The sequence below is a fragment of the Aphelocoma coerulescens genome, chromosome 15, assembly GCF_041296385.1.
Source record: "Aphelocoma coerulescens isolate FSJ_1873_10779 chromosome 15, UR_Acoe_1.0, whole genome shotgun sequence".
NCBI classification, from domain to species: Eukaryota; Metazoa; Chordata; class Aves; order Passeriformes; family Corvidae; genus Aphelocoma; species Aphelocoma coerulescens.
In genome coordinates, this window is record NC_091029.1 from 14,650,393 (window position 1) to 14,666,541 (window position 16,149).

At 54.4% G+C, this 16,149-nt stretch overlaps 1 protein-coding gene across 2 annotated transcripts in view; it reads left to right on the plus strand.

The window, feature by feature from the left end:
* TBX3 (T-box transcription factor 3) overlaps nucleotides 1–15,815 on the plus strand; it is a 160,292-nt gene extending 144,477 nt beyond the window's left edge. Inside the window, exons 1-8 of one of the 2 annotated variants that reach the window (XM_069030578.1) lie at nucleotides 2,155–2,689; nucleotides 3,282–3,726; nucleotides 5,531–5,798; nucleotides 7,035–7,181; nucleotides 9,341–9,417; nucleotides 10,724–10,881; nucleotides 12,216–12,919; nucleotides 13,552–15,815. In XM_069030578.1, the coding sequence (XP_068886679.1) occupies nucleotides 3,332–3,726; nucleotides 5,531–5,798; nucleotides 7,035–7,181; nucleotides 9,341–9,417; nucleotides 10,724–10,881; nucleotides 12,216–12,919; nucleotides 13,552–13,998 (2,196 nt within the window). In that variant the 5' untranslated portion in view covers nucleotides 2,155–2,689; nucleotides 3,282–3,331 and the 3' untranslated portion in view covers nucleotides 13,999–15,815. Of the gene's footprint in view, nucleotides 1–2,154; nucleotides 2,690–3,281; nucleotides 3,727–5,530; nucleotides 5,799–7,034; nucleotides 7,182–9,340; nucleotides 9,418–10,723; nucleotides 10,882–12,215; nucleotides 12,920–13,551 lie in introns of those variants that run through there. The other variant, XM_069030579.1, reaches the window with a different exon arrangement.
* The last annotated feature ends 334 nt before the right edge of the window (nucleotides 15,816–16,149 follow it).

Consider the following 16,149-nt stretch of genomic DNA (forward strand, 5'->3'; position numbering starts at 1 on the left):
CACACAGAAGGGGGAATGAGGCGGCCGAAGGGAGACAAAGACTGTTCGCACCTTCCCGCTTTTGATCTTAGATTAGTGCAGCCTCCCTTCATAATACGAGTCTCCGGGGGGCTTCGTCGGGGAGGTCACTCGGAACTGGCGGAAGTTTGCACGCCATTAGCCAGACGCTGGAATTGGAAATAATAAGCGGCAAACATTTTATTCTCCTGCGCGGGTGTGTGCGGAGCGCGGCGCAAGGTGCGGGGCAGGCGCGGAGGGTGGCAGCGACTCCGGTTTCTGCCGCGGCGCCGAGGGCGCGCTCCAGCGGGGCGGGCGTGGGGGCCGGGGCGCGGCGGGGCCGGGGGCGGCTGCGCTTGTCCCGCGGGAGCCCGCGGGCACCTCCTGGTCCCCGTGAGAGAGCGGCACCCCGGTTGCGGTAAATTGCAGCAAACTTCTTGAAGCCGCCGGGCGTTTGCTGTGGGCGCTGATAAAGGGAAGGCATAGGCTTAGGGGGTTCCCACCGCGGCGAGGGCCCGAGAACCGGTTCCGAGCAGAGGTTGGAAAGACTCGCTCTCTTGGTCGATAACCAGCCGCACAGCGCAGCCGAGCGCTGCGCGGGTAGCTGGGCTTCTGGCTTCGTGAAACACATCAGACTTCCCCCCCCCCATCTCTTTGAACGCATTACTCCCGCTTCCTTTCCTCCCTCCTCCTCTTTTCACCCCCACCCCCGACTAAAGGGGAGATATTTTGGTGAATGCAAAGCGATCCTAGACGCTGGTTACTACAGGGACTTCACCAAGCTGGCGCCAAGCGCTCTTAACCATGTGCGTCAAAAATGCAATGTTAGAAGAGCTAATCACTTTAGAGGTTCCGCTCCCATCTGCGCGCAGCCAGCGCCGAGCCCCCGCGCTCCCCCGCTCCGCTCCCGGAGGATTATCCTGCCCTCTCTAAAGCAGGGTGGGGGGCGTCAGGAGATTCCCCCCCTCCCTCCCCAGGGCAGGGTAGTGATTCGGCGCCTCCCAGCGCTGGGATACCCTGCCTGACACCCCTGGGCGCCCCGTGCCCTGCATGCCCACGGCACGCACAGTCGCAAGCCCCCTCTCGCTGCCCTGCACTGTCACACACCCATACCCACCCAACCCCCCCAAAGGAATAAATCTCCCCAGAAACTTCCCAGGAGGATCCTGCCCGGCTCTTCCCTCTCCGTGGGGTCGGGTCAGACCCACGCGTGACGCCGTCCCCGGGGGGGTGGCTGGCTCCATGCGAGCCCGGGTTAACCCGGAGCTGGGCCCCCCCCCGCCCGGCGCTGCCCCGGCCCGGGCGCAGGGAAAGCCGCACTTCCCGTCTCCTCCCCGCGCACCTCGTGGAAGAGGAGGGGTGTGGGAGCGTAACCCTGTCGGCGCCGGTGCCAGTCGAGTGGCCTTAATCCGCAGCGCCAAAGAAAGAAAGAAAAAAAGGAATAATAAATACATAAAAATCCCATTTTCCAACGGCCCCCCGCTTCCCTCCGCGCACCCGCCGCGATCAGCAGCCGCCGGGGCCGGGGCCGAGCCAGCGGCGGCCGCTGCCCGCCCTCCGCAGCCTCCAGCCGCCCACCACAACAATAATACCGGCGGCCGCGGCCGCTGGAGCAGCCGGAGCCGAGCTCCGAGCGGGGGGAAGAGCCGCAGAGCCGCCCCCCGAGCCCCGGAGCTCACCCCCAGATTCGCGGGGGGAAGGGAAGCGCCCGGCTCCCGGCCTGGAGGTGTCGTTTAAAGAAAGCAACTTTGCCGGGGAGGGGAGAAACGGCGCGGGGGCAGCGGCAGGGGGGTGACACCAACCCGGCGGCTGCGGGGACCGGCGGGGAGGGCGCGGGCGTGCGGCGCGGCGGCTCCGGGCCGGGGGGGACACAGCGGGTCCGCCACGCGTGGAGCCCCTCCCGCTGCCGGCGCTCGGGAAGATCCTACCGGGGGAGAGCGGCCGGGCAGCGCCCGGGCTGCCGGGGCGGCGGGAGGCCGGGCCGGGGGGCGAGGCGGCCCCAGCACCCCCCTAGAGGCGGGCGCTGCCGGCCCCTTCCCTCCTCCCTCCCTGCTCCCTCCCCTCTGATCATGTTGACATATTCACACGGCCCGAAGTACTAGTGATGCTTTGCTGCAGCGTTACAGTTTCCGACACCTTCTTTTTATAACTCGGCGCTGTCCCCCTCCACCCGAGCTGTCAGAACCCCGCCTATGGAGCCTCACAATTGGTCCGAAAGCGTCAAAGAGCCAATCAAGGCGGCTCCAGCTCCCCTGTAACCCACAACACATCCCTACGATCGGGTGCGCGCAGAGCACAGACTCACAGGGAATTCTCAGAGCCGAGAGGCTCCTTCTCCCTCTCTCTTCTCTCTCTTTCTCTTTTCCTCTCTTTCTCCCTCCCCCCTTTTTCTCCTCCTTTCTCTTTCCCTCTCTCTTTTTTTTCTCTCTCTCTTTTATGGAGACAACAGTATAATTCTGCCAGATTTTTTTTTTTTTTAAGGCAGAGCGAAAGAGAAAGAGAGGGGGAAAAATAAATTAAAAAAAAAAAAAAAAGAGGAGGAGGGTTAAAGAAAGAAGAGATCCTGATGGAAATCAGGACACCCTGACCAGCTCCTGCTTGGGGAGTGAGGAAGGAGAGGCGAAACGAGATTTCCCTACAAGTTTTTGCTGCTGAAGGTTGCTCAGGAGCCTTCCTCGGCCGGCGAGGGGGGGTGGGTTTGTTTGCTTCTCTCTGCTTTCCCTCCTTTCCCAGCCTCTGCTCTGCAGCCTGACCGTACGGAGGAAAGGTGGAGGGGTGGGGGGGAGGGGGAAGAGAGCTAGCCACCCAAAAAGAAAACCCAGCTTCGAGCCGTCACCCTCCGCCACGGAAGAGAGGGGGATTGGGACTAAGAGAAAAAAAGAAGAAGAAGAAAAAAAGGATTTCGGCTTGTCCAGCCCTTCTGCGGCAACAGGAGCAGACAGCGAACCCGGTGGATTTTTTTTTCTTCCCTTCTTCAGCGTTTCTTTTCCAGCGCAAGGACTTCCACTCAGGAAAAAAACGCAAACAACTGAAAACCAAAACAAAACCTCAGAGACTGAACACGAGAAAAAGCAAGACTAATAATGAACAATCCTGTTAATCCGCTGTCCCGAGGGCTGGGGATGTGCCCCGGCTCGGGAAGTTGTAGGCTGTAGGAGTTCTGCCTCTCCCTCATGTACCGTGCTGTTTAGAGCTTGTTTCCCCCAACCCTATTTTTTTTTTTTGGTGCTTTATTGCTGTTATTGTTATTATCTTAATTTTTCTTCTTCATGATGTGCTGTTAGAAACCACTCCGGGACTACTCCAGCAGTAGGAAGACCGAGGAGTGGAGTGGATGAATTTACCGATGAGAGATCCAGTGATCCCTGGGACGAGCATGGCTTATCATCCTTTTTTACCGCACCGGGCACCGGACTTTGCCATGAGCGCCGTGCTGGGACATCAGCCTCCCTTCTTCCCGGCTCTGGCTTTGCCTCCCAACGGGGCGGCCGCCCTCTCCCTTCCCGGGGCTCTGGCTAAACCCATCATGGATCAGTTAGTGGGGGCTGCAGAGACTGGTATCCCCTTTTCTTCCCTGGGTCACCAGGCAGCAGCCCATCTGAGGCCTTTAAAAACTCTGGAGCCAGAAGAAGAGGTAGAAGACGATCCGAAAGTGCATCTGGAAGCTAAAGAGCTTTGGGAGCAATTCCATAAAAGAGGCACAGAGATGGTGATTACCAAATCGGGAAGGTAGGTCTGGGTCGGGGGTTCGTGCCTTTCCCCCCCCCCTCTCCCCCACCCCTCACTCTCTGCACCCCACCAGAGCAAGGCTCTCTCTCTGGCGGCCTCCTCCGTAAATCTCCTTTCACCTGGAATTATGGAAAGCTTTAGGCAGTGAAGATCCGAGCCCGTCTGGGGCACCACGCTGCCGAGAAAAGCCCAGCCGCGACCCGGCCCTGCTCAGTGTGTGCATGTGCAGGGGGCGAGAGGGTCCCTTCATGGTTCAGTAGCTTAATGCTTTCTGGAGAAGACTGGGAGCAGGAAGAAAATAATTTGGGGTTGGCAAAGGGGCTGGCCTGGTTTTCAGCCTCACTACACGCAGTTTTTCTGCCGTAAGAAAGGGGAATGAAGGAAAAACCCTTTGGAGTGGCGCCTGGCTGCTCGTGGGGCAGGAGGGCAGACAGGCTCGGTGTGTCAGGCTGTGCCTCTCTCTGTGCTGGGATCTCGGCTGGGTTTGTGCTGACTGATTATATCTGGAAATGTACAGAAAAGCTGACAAAGTCCCCAGCCGTCCTGCAGCCGCTGCTGGAGTGGCAGGGAAGGGTTTGCAGCTCCGCGCTGCCTGTCCCTGTATTTATGTAACCTTCACGTGGGAATGAATGAACACACACGGCGCGGCCACGCTCGGCATTTCTGCTTTTTATAGGTTTACCCGTCTGAAATCCCTCTCTGTATTCGCTACTCATTGACATCTGGACTCTTTTAAAACTCTACCTATTGCTGTGATAAGACGTAGGGTGAAAACCCCCTTTGCACCCGGGTGTTTTTCTAAGGGGGTTTCTGAGAAACCTCCCAAACTCTCCACATGTGATTTGCCAGGAGCATTACTCGAGGAAGCCACTCCTGAAAAGTCTTCTTAGATGGCCTTCAGCTGCCTTGCTGGAGCTTCGCCTATTTGCAAAGCACCAGTTGCAGGCTACAGGCTCAGGGAAAAAAAAAAATAAATACAAGCCCTAAAAGCAGCAAAGAGGAAAAAAAATTCCCCTCGCCCATTTTACTGCTTTCCCGAAGTTTTTTTCTGTTAATTGTGGTCAAAAGTTTTCGCGTGAAAACCTCGGCCAGTATTAAGAGCCCTTACATGTTGCAAAGTCATGTGTTTCCTTTTAAGTTGAGATTTGCTGAATGCCAACCACTCGATATAATAAACAGCAAATTTGTGGTATCCTGTTGCAGTTTGGAGCCGGACTTGGGAGCGGAGGGGAGCGGGGTTTGCAGGGAGCCCTCGGCACACGGGGGGATCCCCGGGAGGCTGGAGCACGGGGAGAGCCCCGGCAGCCACCCTGTCCTCGCTGGGGTTTTTTTATTCTCCTCTGTAAAGTGCAAAACTCCGCTCTTTACCGGGAGATTGGGTTGTGATAGTTCAGACCATTTATTTTATCGGGGTGCGATCAGCTCCCATTTCTTTGTTTAGCAGGCAAAAAGGAAACTAATGAGAGATCAGAGAGCCCCAAATGGGCCTTTGCTGTTTAGGAATGGCACAGAGAGGTAAGCGCCTGCTGATTTCTAGGGAATGAGTACCCTTCCCATCCAGGACCATTTTCTCCTGCAACTTTTAAGCTTTTGAGAAACCTTTTCGCTGGGGGCGGGGGGGGCGTGGGGGGAACACGACCTTTTTGCTGGACACAGACTTACTTTGCTGCTTTAGAGAGCCGAAGTAGTTGCTTGGTAGACGCGCTACCAAAATTCAGAAGCTTATTTAAAGGCTGTAATTAATTTTATTTTATTTTTGTCTTGTCTTTTCTTTCCTCCCCCGCCCTCCCCCTTCTGCCCATAGGAGAATGTTTCCTCCATTTAAAGTGAGATGCACTGGACTGGATAAAAAGGCCAAGTACATTTTATTGATGGATATTGTGGCGGCTGATGATTGTAGGTACAAATTCCATAATTCCCGGTGGATGGTAGCCGGCAAGGCTGACCCTGAAATGCCAAAGAGAATGTACATCCACCCGGACAGCCCGGCCACCGGCGAACAATGGATGTCCAAAGTCGTCACCTTTCACAAGCTGAAGCTCACTAACAACATCTCTGACAAGCACGGATTTGTGAGTGTCTCTTACACCTTCCTTTGCCCCCCTTTTCCCCTCCCTCGCCACCCGGCCGGAGCGGGAGGTCCCGGCGGGGGGGTCTGCCCGGCGCACGGCGGCCGGGCTGGCCCCGCGGCCCCGCTGGCAGCTCCGGCGGGCGGCCGAAATGCGGGGAAAACGGGGCATAAAGACCTCCCCGCGCACCCGGGGACGGGCGTGTGTCCGGTTTATAGTAGTCCTTGATTTTTCCTCCTGCTGGGGTCAGGATTAAAGGCTGGAGTTTACTCTGTAACCTCCCCGTGCCATGCAGCGTTTACTGTAGGGATACATTTCTAGCGCAGCGCAACTCGATATTTCTCAGAGCTGCGGTGACTTTATATATCTAGATATATTTTTAATAAAGTCGATCACACTTTCTAAGCGTAGGAAAACGATATGCATATGTGTATAAAGGGCTTAAAGGCCTAAGTACGCAAACGTTTAAATCTATATTAATCTGGATAATGTAAAGCAAGCCGGAGTGAAAATAAACAGGGACCAAAAGCAGAGGTCAAGTTGCCCATTCATGTCTATCCACTCCTTTACATTTACCGGGTGTGCAGAGATAAAAACTTACCCTGAGAGTGAAATCAAACAAACCTGCTGATAAGTGCTCTGTCGATCCTGGCCATTTCTTTCAATTCCTGGGAAAGCCTCTGCCACGGAGCCGGGGCTTGCTGCTGGTGGCTGCGGCGGGGGGATCTCTAATGTGCCGAAGATTGCATTTGCTGCCTGTGATTTGATTAGATGATACATTTTTGCCTTTCGCAGAAGGCCTTAAGTGAATTGGGGCAAGCAATTAGACCGAGCCGAAGCTCTCGTGGTGGTGTTGCAATTGTAGCTGCTGCTGCATTACTTGATTTTTTGTATTATTTTTTTTTCACTTTGAAATCAAAAGACATTGCTGCCGGAGCCCAAACAGCTTCTCCCCCTCTCCAAGCAGAGCTCTGAAGGGTTGCCCCCCTCTCTCCTCTCCTTCGAGAGGTCCAGCGAGAGCCTAACCCCGGCGAGCTGGAGCTGTCAGTACTTTTGGTTGGATGCTGCGAGGCGTGTGCGTGTGTTTAGTGTGCTTGGCAGGGAGGAGTGAGGGGAGGAAGGAGAGGGAAGGCAAATTAGGAGGAGAAAGTGCCGATGGCCGGGGGAAATGCTGCTCCTGCTGACCGTCTTCTTTCCCTCCCTGCTGCCCTCTCTGCTGCCGGCCGCTGCCCCCCCCAGACCATTTTAAACTCCATGCACAAGTACCAGCCGCGGTTCCACATCGTCCGAGCCAACGATATCCTCAAGCTTCCTTACAGCACGTTCAGGACCTACGTTTTCCCGGAGACTGAATTCATCGCAGTGACCGCATACCAGAATGATAAGGTAAGGAGATTAAGAGAGGATTTGTTTTACGTGTTTTGGCTTTTAAGAGAACTTTTACTCTGCATTGTTCCCTTAAAACTCACGAAGCCCATCCCGCTCTTCTCTCTCTCTCCCCCCCTCATCTTTTCCCCCCAAACCTCCTTGATCCAACTTCGGGAAGGCTCTGGGGGAGGGGGGTCGAGCACTCTCCTAATACCGACCTCGGGAAAGGCAATTAAAAGGAGGGAGGACTGGGGGTGGGGGGGAGAATGTTTAGGGGTTTCCTACCATTTTTTTTTCCCCGGTATCACTCCCCAGTATGAGGAAAGGGGTGGGGTGGGGTTTGCTGCTCTCGGTGTGGATTTAATCTAAGACGCATCAGGAAAAAAAAAATTAATAAAAGAGACTCGGCTCCGTGTGTCGAAAGACAGAGTGGGGAGAGCAGCAGGGCTGAGATTTTGTAATTCTTCCTGGCCTTTGTGCTGTTTTAGCTCCTTTAACAGCAATTGGCAATAAGGCTGGAGCGAACGTCTGGTTCCTATTATTATTATATTATGATTTCTTTTTTGCATCCTGCAGTGTTTTATTATTTTTTGTGGTGCAGAAATATGCTCTGGTCAGAGAGGGGTATCTCGCTTGAATTTAGCTGGAAGGGCTGAAAGAGCCCGTGTGAGAAAGTTCTGCAGCGCTGCGAATGCTGCCTCTCCATTGCTGCTGGTTTATTGTCGCTTGCGACGAAGGTGGTATATTTGGGAGAGTGGCAAACGGCGAATTTACGATAATTAAGTCAAGTGGAAGGAAGCGAAGGAGCCAAAAAAGGGGCTTTGATTTTTTTGTTGTCTGTGAATTACAACTTTGTGTTCGTGTGCGTTGAGCGCAGGGGCTCTGGATGCGCAGCGCCCGCTCGCTGCAGCTCCCCTGTGCCCCTCTCTGCCCCTCACATCCTTCCCCGTTAAGAATTCAGGGGGGAAAAGGGGGGGTCCGTACCCTTCTGCCCTCGCCTTCCAAAAAGCCACTTCCCCCTCGGGGCTCGGGCTATTTTCCTCTCTCTCTGCGGCCGGGCACTTGCAAGGAAACTGAAAGAAAGTGAGTGCACAGAGAGTAGACTTTGCTTTGGGACTTATCAGCAGGGCTGGTCGCCCCGGTCTATCAGCTGGGGGCGGCTTGGTTGAAGGACAGAAATGAGCATATTTGTGTGATTGCCATGAAATCGGCTGGGAAGCGGCGTGCGGAAGCGGCGGGGAGCCCTCGGCTCGGCGCGGGGGGAGCAGAAGGCACGGCCGGGAGCACCTGGATTAAAAGTCCCGCTGGTTTTAGCAGTGGGGTTTTCCTGCTCTTCCCTGATCCCGTGTGTGCGGCGCGGGGTGACTCGGGAGCCACGGCCGGTCCTGCCCGCACTCGGGAGCAGGCGGGGTTTCCTTTTCGGGGTCCTCCTCTGCTCCTAAACTGGGGGGTTGCTGTGCTTCCAGCCCGGTCCGAGACCGGGAATGGAGCGGCGGGGAGGCAGCATTCCCGTTCCCACTGCTCACATCCCGTTCCAGCGAGATGAGCCCCCGCCAGGCTGGGAATTCAGCTCCGTGCATCAAACGCGGGGCACCGGGCACTTGCGGGATGCCCCGCACCCCCCATCCCTCCCCACGGTTGTTCCCTACCATAACCTGAACCCCGAAGCAACCCAAACCAAAAAACTTCCACACACACCCCCCCAAAAAAACGAGCAGGCTCCTGGCACCCCTGGCGCCCCAACACACACAGAGCATAATGCGATTATATAAAGTATTTTATTATAGCGAGGGGGTGGGTATGATTCCTTTGTGGTTTAATTATGGTATTTAAAGAGTTTTAAGCACAGGCACAACTTGCATGGATCTCATTGCACGGCTCAATTAATTCCGATGTGGTGGCAGCAACACGGGGCTCTTTCATTGCCACCACGGCCCAGGTCGCCGGCCAGCCCGGCGGGGGATTGAGGGCGAGCTGCCTCCAAACAGCTCAGGAAAATGCATGGATTCACCCAAAAACCAGGGACCTTTGCCCCCTGCCCTGTCCTGCTCCTGCCGGGATCCTGCCAGCGCTGGGGGAACTGGGAGGAGTGGGGTTTGCTGTTGTTTTTTAGTACAAAAATGTCCTTATTCTGCCCCAACCCCCTGGCTATTTTTTTTTTCCTCTCCATCCTATAGATCACACAATTAAAAATTGACAACAACCCCTTTGCCAAAGGTTTTCGGGACACCGGGAATGGAAGGAGGGAAAAGAGGTGAGTCTGGCTCGATTCTGTACAGGCGCCTCGTTTGGTTTTCATGTGTTAAGCTCAGAACACGAGCAGAGGTCAAAATCACCTTGCCTCACCTCCAAACCACACTTCCCCCCGCCAAAATCCATAAGGATCTTGGCGTTAATAACGTCAAACGGATTGCATGGGAATTCTTTCCTGCTTTCCACGTTTAGTTTTCACATCGCAGAGGATGACTGGCCAAAGGGAGTGCAGTACATTAAGCAAATATTAGCGGAGAAAAACCTTCCCTTACAAATTTGAGAGGGAATATTACAGTGTAGTTTGGATCTGGGACTGGAGAAGAGAGAGAAGTGAGGGCTGAGCACTGCTTGAATCTCCTCTGGCATTTTCCTGGGGACCGTATGGAAAAGACTAAAATGTGGAGTAGAAACATATAAATAAACTGTTTGGACAGAGGGATCTCATGAATATGGAAGTAATCAATGATAGAAGATTCTTTATTTTTCCAAAAGCAGCAGGACGCAGTTTGTGCCCCAGGTAGGAAGGCAGAACTCATTATAACAGGACTCAAGATTTTAATTTTTAATGTGAGAAGAAAATACAAGGAGAAAAAAGAGAAGGGGACAGTATTTTTCCTTTGATGGGATATACGTCTGTTTTGTTGTGTTACAGGAGACAGGATATTTTAGCCATTTGCACGGGGGGTTAGATAATTAATAAATCGATCAGTTCCTCTGTTTTCAAGCAAACAACAAAATAAAAGGTGGGGGGAATGTCATGTAAACCAAGAGGCCTCTCTGCCTGCCCAACTCTGAGCCCAGCACACACACAAACATGCGCACGCCAGCTCCTCTTGTCCGTCAGTGTGAAAATAAAGCCAGTGCTGGAGCCACAGGACGGAAATGATTTCTAATTTCTCTAAATATAAATAGATTTTTACTCCGGGTTAATTGTTGGTGAAAAGATTACATAAAGTGCCTAACAAAATAACCACTTCCTAGCAATCTTAGCAACCATTAAGATGGCTCATATCTCTGGAACATCCTTGCCTTTTAAAAGCTAATCTCCAGGGAATGCTTCCCTCTCCCCTCCGCCCCTTGTCTTTAATATCAGCCCTCGCTGAGGAGCTGCTCAGCTTCCAAGAAATCTCCTCTCATTAGCAGCCAAGCCCTGCCTGCCAGAAACGCGCTCTCCTCCTCGAGGGAACCGTGGCTCTTAATTCCCCTGTGCTACTCGTGCCCAAATAGGAACTCCAGGAGGGGCTGGGGAGGAGGAGGGGTCCCGGGGGCGCCGGGGGCCGCTCGCCCAGCGGGTTCTGTGCCCGCAGGAAGCAGCTGACCCTGCAGTCCATGCGGGTCTACGACGAGAGGCAGAAGAAGGAGAATCCCACCTCGGACGAGTCGTCCAATGAGCAGACGGCCTTCAAGTGCTTTGCCCAGTCCTCCTGTCCTGCCGTGCCTGCCGTGGGCACCTCCAGCCTCAAAGGTGAGAGCTGCGGCCCCTGGACTCCCCTGGGAGAGCCTGGGTGTCTGCTCTGTGTGGTGACAGATCCTGGCCTGTGCCACTGCCCTCTGGCCCTGGCCTGTTTTCCTTCCTTCCTCCCTTCCCTCTTGCCTTCCTTCCTACCTCTTTCCTTCTTTTCTCATCTGTTTTCTCTCTCTGCTCTCTTCTCTCTCTTCTTTCTCTCTTTAGTTTTTCCTCCCTCTTTTTTCCTTCTTTCCATCACTCTTCTTCTTGTTTCCTTTCTTTTTCTCATTCTTTCTCCTCCCTACTCCCCCCTCAGTCTCTCTCTCTGCCTTCCTCACTCTTCCTCTCCTTCTCCCTCGCCCCCCTGGCCTCCCTCTCCCCTTGCTGCACATTCATCCCTCCCCTCCTTGGTTCAGCAAGGAGCCAGCTCCAAGTCAAGGGAGCAAAGACAGACCACGGGGCAAAAGTTCAAAACTGGAGTCACTCCATTAATATTCCTCACTGAATCTGTTATTAGAGGAAGGATCTTTCCCCTGGATACAGTCCCGAACTTTGTTATAGAAAAGTCACCCTGGGTTTCTCCGTGCGGGGTTGGGAGCTGTCTGCAGCCCTCTCGTATGTATTAATCCATCCCGGGGCGGGGGGGGGCAGGGGGAGGAGGAAACAACCTCTTTTTTGTAGTTGCTTTACTCGTTTTTTTGAAGGCCTGCCGAGCTGAGGGGAGGGGAGCTGGGAGGGGACCCGAAAAGCAAACCAGAGCTTCGCACCTGGGGCGCTGAAATTAGGAGATGAAGTGCAGAGGAATCCAGCGAAGCCGTGCATGTGTTTGGGGAGAAGGGGGCCCAGGGGGTGATGAAGACGGCTGCGGGGTGTCTCTGTGTGCGTTTTCAAAGTTTGCCCGTTGAAAGGGATTAAAACTTTGGAAAACGTTGTAGGAGACACATCCCCAAGGCCCTTCAGCCCTGCCCCGAGGTTGCTGCTGTCCCGTTCCTCCTCTACCCCCGCTGCAGCCGGGGAGGGAGGGGGGTCCCTGGGGGCTCCCGCAGCCCCGGGGAGCCCTGGGGAGCGGGGCCGCTGGCCCCGGGCCCGCCCGGCTGGGGGGTCGCTCCTCCGGGCCGCCGCTTTGTTTCGCAGCCAATTTTGCTGCGTTGTGTAAAACTCGGGCTGGCTTGGACGGGGCGGGAGGTGGGAGCCGGGGGCTGTAGTTATTTATATAATAATAAAAAAAAGGGAAGTATTTCCACACAAACTTCTGGCCGGCCAGGAAGCGTCTCTGCCCCCTCTCCCAGCCCGGTGGGGATTTCGGGATGTGCAGTGCCAGATCCCAGCCCCGGGCCCCCTTTGTCTTGCAGATCTCTGCCCCAGCGAGGGAGACAGCGATGCCGACAGCAAAGACGATCCCTTGCTAGAAGGCAACGAGTCGGGTAAAATCAGCACGACCACCGCCGCCACCCCAGCGCCGGCCAGCTCCGCTGCCACCGCGGGGGACGACCCCCGGGACAAGGGGGGCAGCCCCTCCAAAAGTCACTTCTTCCCTGGGGACTCGGCAGGGAGTCGGAGCCGAGAGAGGACTGAGAAAGCCCCTCCGGACTCCCGGCACAGCCCGGCTGCCATCTCTTCCAGCACCCGGGTGGGAAGCCTGAGCGGCGAGGAACTGAAAAGCCCCCTCAGGGACGGCCCCAAAGTAGATGAGAACCGACTGCTGGGGAAAGAGCCCTTCACCCCCCTGACGGTCCAAACCGACAGCACGGCCCACCTGAGCCAGGGACACTTGCAGAACCTCGGCTTCCCCCCTGCCCTGGCCGGCCAGCAGTTCTTCAACCCGCTGGGGAACGGGCACCCGCTGCTGCTGCACCCCGGGCAGTTCGCCATGGGGGGAGCCTTCTCCGGCATGGCCGCGGGCATGGGGCCCCTCCTCGCCACCGTCTCCGGGGCATCCGCCGGGGTCTCGGGACTGGACAACACGGTCATGGCCACGGCGGCGGCCCAGGGACTCTCGGGAGCATCGGCGGCTGCTTTGCCTTTCCATCTGCAGCAGCACGTCCTGGCTTCACAGGTACTGCGCTCCCCCCGCGCCGCCCCTCCGGGCCGGGGGGCTCCGACCCTGGGGACGGGGGGGCAGCGGGCACCTCCTTTGACTTCCCTCGGTGTCCCCCCGACTGCCCCTCCCAGGGGCCAGTCACAGGGCTTGGCAGAAGGGCGGAGGAGAGAAAGCTCGGGGTGGGGAGGGGTGGCCCAGCGTGATCTCCCTGAGCTCTCCCAGCCTCCCCGCTGTCCTCCAGAGCTCTGCACCCGCCACCGGGGCAGGACCAGGGCGCAGCTCGGCGCTGTGGGGCGCGTCCCAGCCTGCGAAGCGGAGCCGCTGTCGGGGGGGATGTGCCCGGGGCTGCCCTGCGGAGCGGGGCTGGGGGCTGGACCTGCGGCTGAAGGGCGCTTGCCCCAGCGCAAGAGAATGGCCCGGTGAGGGGAGAGCGGGGCGGGGGGCCGTGCAGGGCAGGGCCCGGGCGGGGTGTGCCCCGTTGGCTCCACGTGTTTGTGGCCTCGGCAGCGGGAGGACAGCTCTCCGTGCCCTGCCAGCCCTCCCGCTGGCGGGCGCAGGGCAGTCCCTGGCGCGGGGGTGCCGCGCAGCATCCCCGCGGTGAGCGTGCGGGCCGGTAACCCTTTCCTCTCTCTCCTCCCCTCCCGCAGGGCCTGGCCATGTCTCCCTTCGGCAGCCTTTTCCCCTACCCCTACACCTACATGGCTGCGGCGGCCGCCGCCTCCAGCGCCGCCTCCAGCTCGGTGCACCGGCACCCGTTCCTGAGCGCCGTGCGGCCGCGGCTCCGCTACAGCCCCTACCCGCTGCCCGTGCCCCTCTCGGACGGCAGCAGCCTCCTCACCACCGCCCTGCCCGGCCTGGCCGCCGGCTCCGGCGAGGGCAAGGCGGGCGGGCTGAGCGCCAGCCCCGGCTCCGTGCCCCTGGACTCCGCCTCGGACCTCACCAGCCGCTCCTCCACCCTCTCGTCCGGCTCCGTGTCCCTGTCCCCCAAACTGGGCGCGGACAAGGAGGCGGCCACCAGCGAACTGCAAAACATCCAGCGCCTGGTCAGCGGGCTCGACCCCAAGCAGGACAGATCCCGCAGCGGCTCCCCGTAACCCCCCGGCCTCCGGGAGCTCATTTCAAATCAGTCTCGCAGTGCACTTTGTTTGAAAGAAACCACATCCTCCACCCCGCGAGTGTTTGCTTTTTTGTTGTTTTTTTTTTTTTTTTAGCCCCGTCCTTTATTTTGGTTTATTTTTTTTCCTTTCCTCTTTCTATATTTTTTTTGTCGGTATGAAATCCCGCGGCGTTGTGTGCGTGCTTAGCAACCAAAAGGTATCTGGTGGAGCAAGGGGGAAAGGGTCGGGGATGGGGGAGCGCTGGGTCGGAGGCTCCTCACAGGGAGCAGAACTGCCCGGATCGAGGCACTGGTGGGGTTTGTGGCATCCTCCTTTTAGTATTTTTTTTTTTTAACGGTGTAAAAAAAAAAAAAAACAAAACCAAAACATGCCAGAAAAAAAAGAAAAAAAAAGGAAAAAAAAAGACCTAAAAGAAAAAATAAAACAAAAAAAATCAAACAAACTTATGAATAAAAATTAAGTAAGAGAAGTGATGTTTTTTCTCTCTGAAAGAAAAGTGTGTAAGTAACTCGCATATTGGTTCTTCAACAGTTGTTTCCTGGGCGGGTTGTTAACCACAACCCCCTCAGTCGATATTAAGGGAAGCTGTGTGTTTAAAATACTATTGTGATGTCTGAGAGCCAGTTGCTGGCTTTTTTTTGCATGTTCCAGAGTAGTCTGCTTTTCTTTTTTTTTTTCTTTTTTTTTTTTTTGGGGGAGGGGGGGGTGGTATTTTTTATTTCAGTGGGGTTTTGTTGTTTATTTTTAATGCTCGTTTCAAATCCCAGGGAAAAAATTATTATTAATAATAATAAAAACAAAAATAAGACCTTTGTCCCTCTACCTTAAACATCCTCCCTTGTAGCAACAAAAATAAGAAGTGTAGTTGGAAAGAAAAAAAAGTGAATTTATTTTATCTAAAAACCTCTGTAGCTCGAGTGTAGGTTTATCACAGCTTTCCCTCTTTAATTGTATATGCAATAACAAGGTTTAAACATACTGAGAAGAAGAAAAGAGCGGACACTATTATTAAAACAAAGTATTTATGTAATTATTTGATAACTCTTGTAAATACGTGGAATATGAATACTCGAAATTAAACTTTAATTTATTGACATTGTACATATCTCTGTAAATACGACTGCAGCAGTCTTCTTGTTTTTTCCTTCTGTTTTTATTTTTAGTCGTTTTCATTTCAAGTTGGTAATGCCTTTAAACATAGATCCCGACCCAGAGGAGAATTTCCCCCATTTGTGAGGGCTCCGTTTTTAAATCGGAGCTCAGCCCAGGAAAACCTCGTCCTTTTGCCAAGGAGCCGAATGCAAAAGGCAAAGCAGAAAGAAACCAAATTAATCAAAGACCTTAAAAAAAATTCAGAGAGAGAAAAAGACAAAGCAGTGTGCCATGGTAGCTTTTAATCCTCGATTTCTTCAGTGTTCGAAATGTCAACAACCACAAAATTATATACATTAATACACGACAACAGGCTTCTCCAGTGGCTTGAGAGAGAAAAAAAAAGGTGAAGATTCTAGGGTTTTCTTTACTTTCTATTATTTTTCCCCATTTCCTCGGTGTGTCAGAAAACAACCCTGCGATGGAGTTTTACTACTGTGCTTATTGTTGTCTTTGTTTGAGTGAGTGCATATTTTCTTGGGTTGAAAGTCAGGTGCTCAGAGCTGGTTCAAAGGAAAAAAAAATGAAGGTCTATTTTGTGTTATATAAATGTTGAGAAGTTCTTGCTATTTTTTTTCTGTAATTTTTTTTTTTCCCTTTTAAAAGTCACTGAAGTTTCAATAAATTTTTATTGAAATGTCTTGGGCGTACTGTGAAATGCCTTCACCCCAACCCTCCCCGAAGTGCCTGGGAGGATGGAGGGGTTGAAAGATATATATCCCTCTTCTGCCTTTCTCCTCCACCCCCTTTCCCGCTCCCAATATTAAGATATTTCTCCTGGAAGGAGCTAGTACGAACCAGTCGAGGTGGTGTCACTTGAATTGTTGGGGGGGAAGGACGAGTTTTAAGCGAGCTGTTTAATGTACCTTTTCCGTCTTTATCCCTCTCGCTTTTAAAGTCGATCCAGAGGCTGCTAAAGTCACCTCTTTTAATGGAACAATATTAAGTGGCGTTTGAAAAGTTAATGAGAAAGGC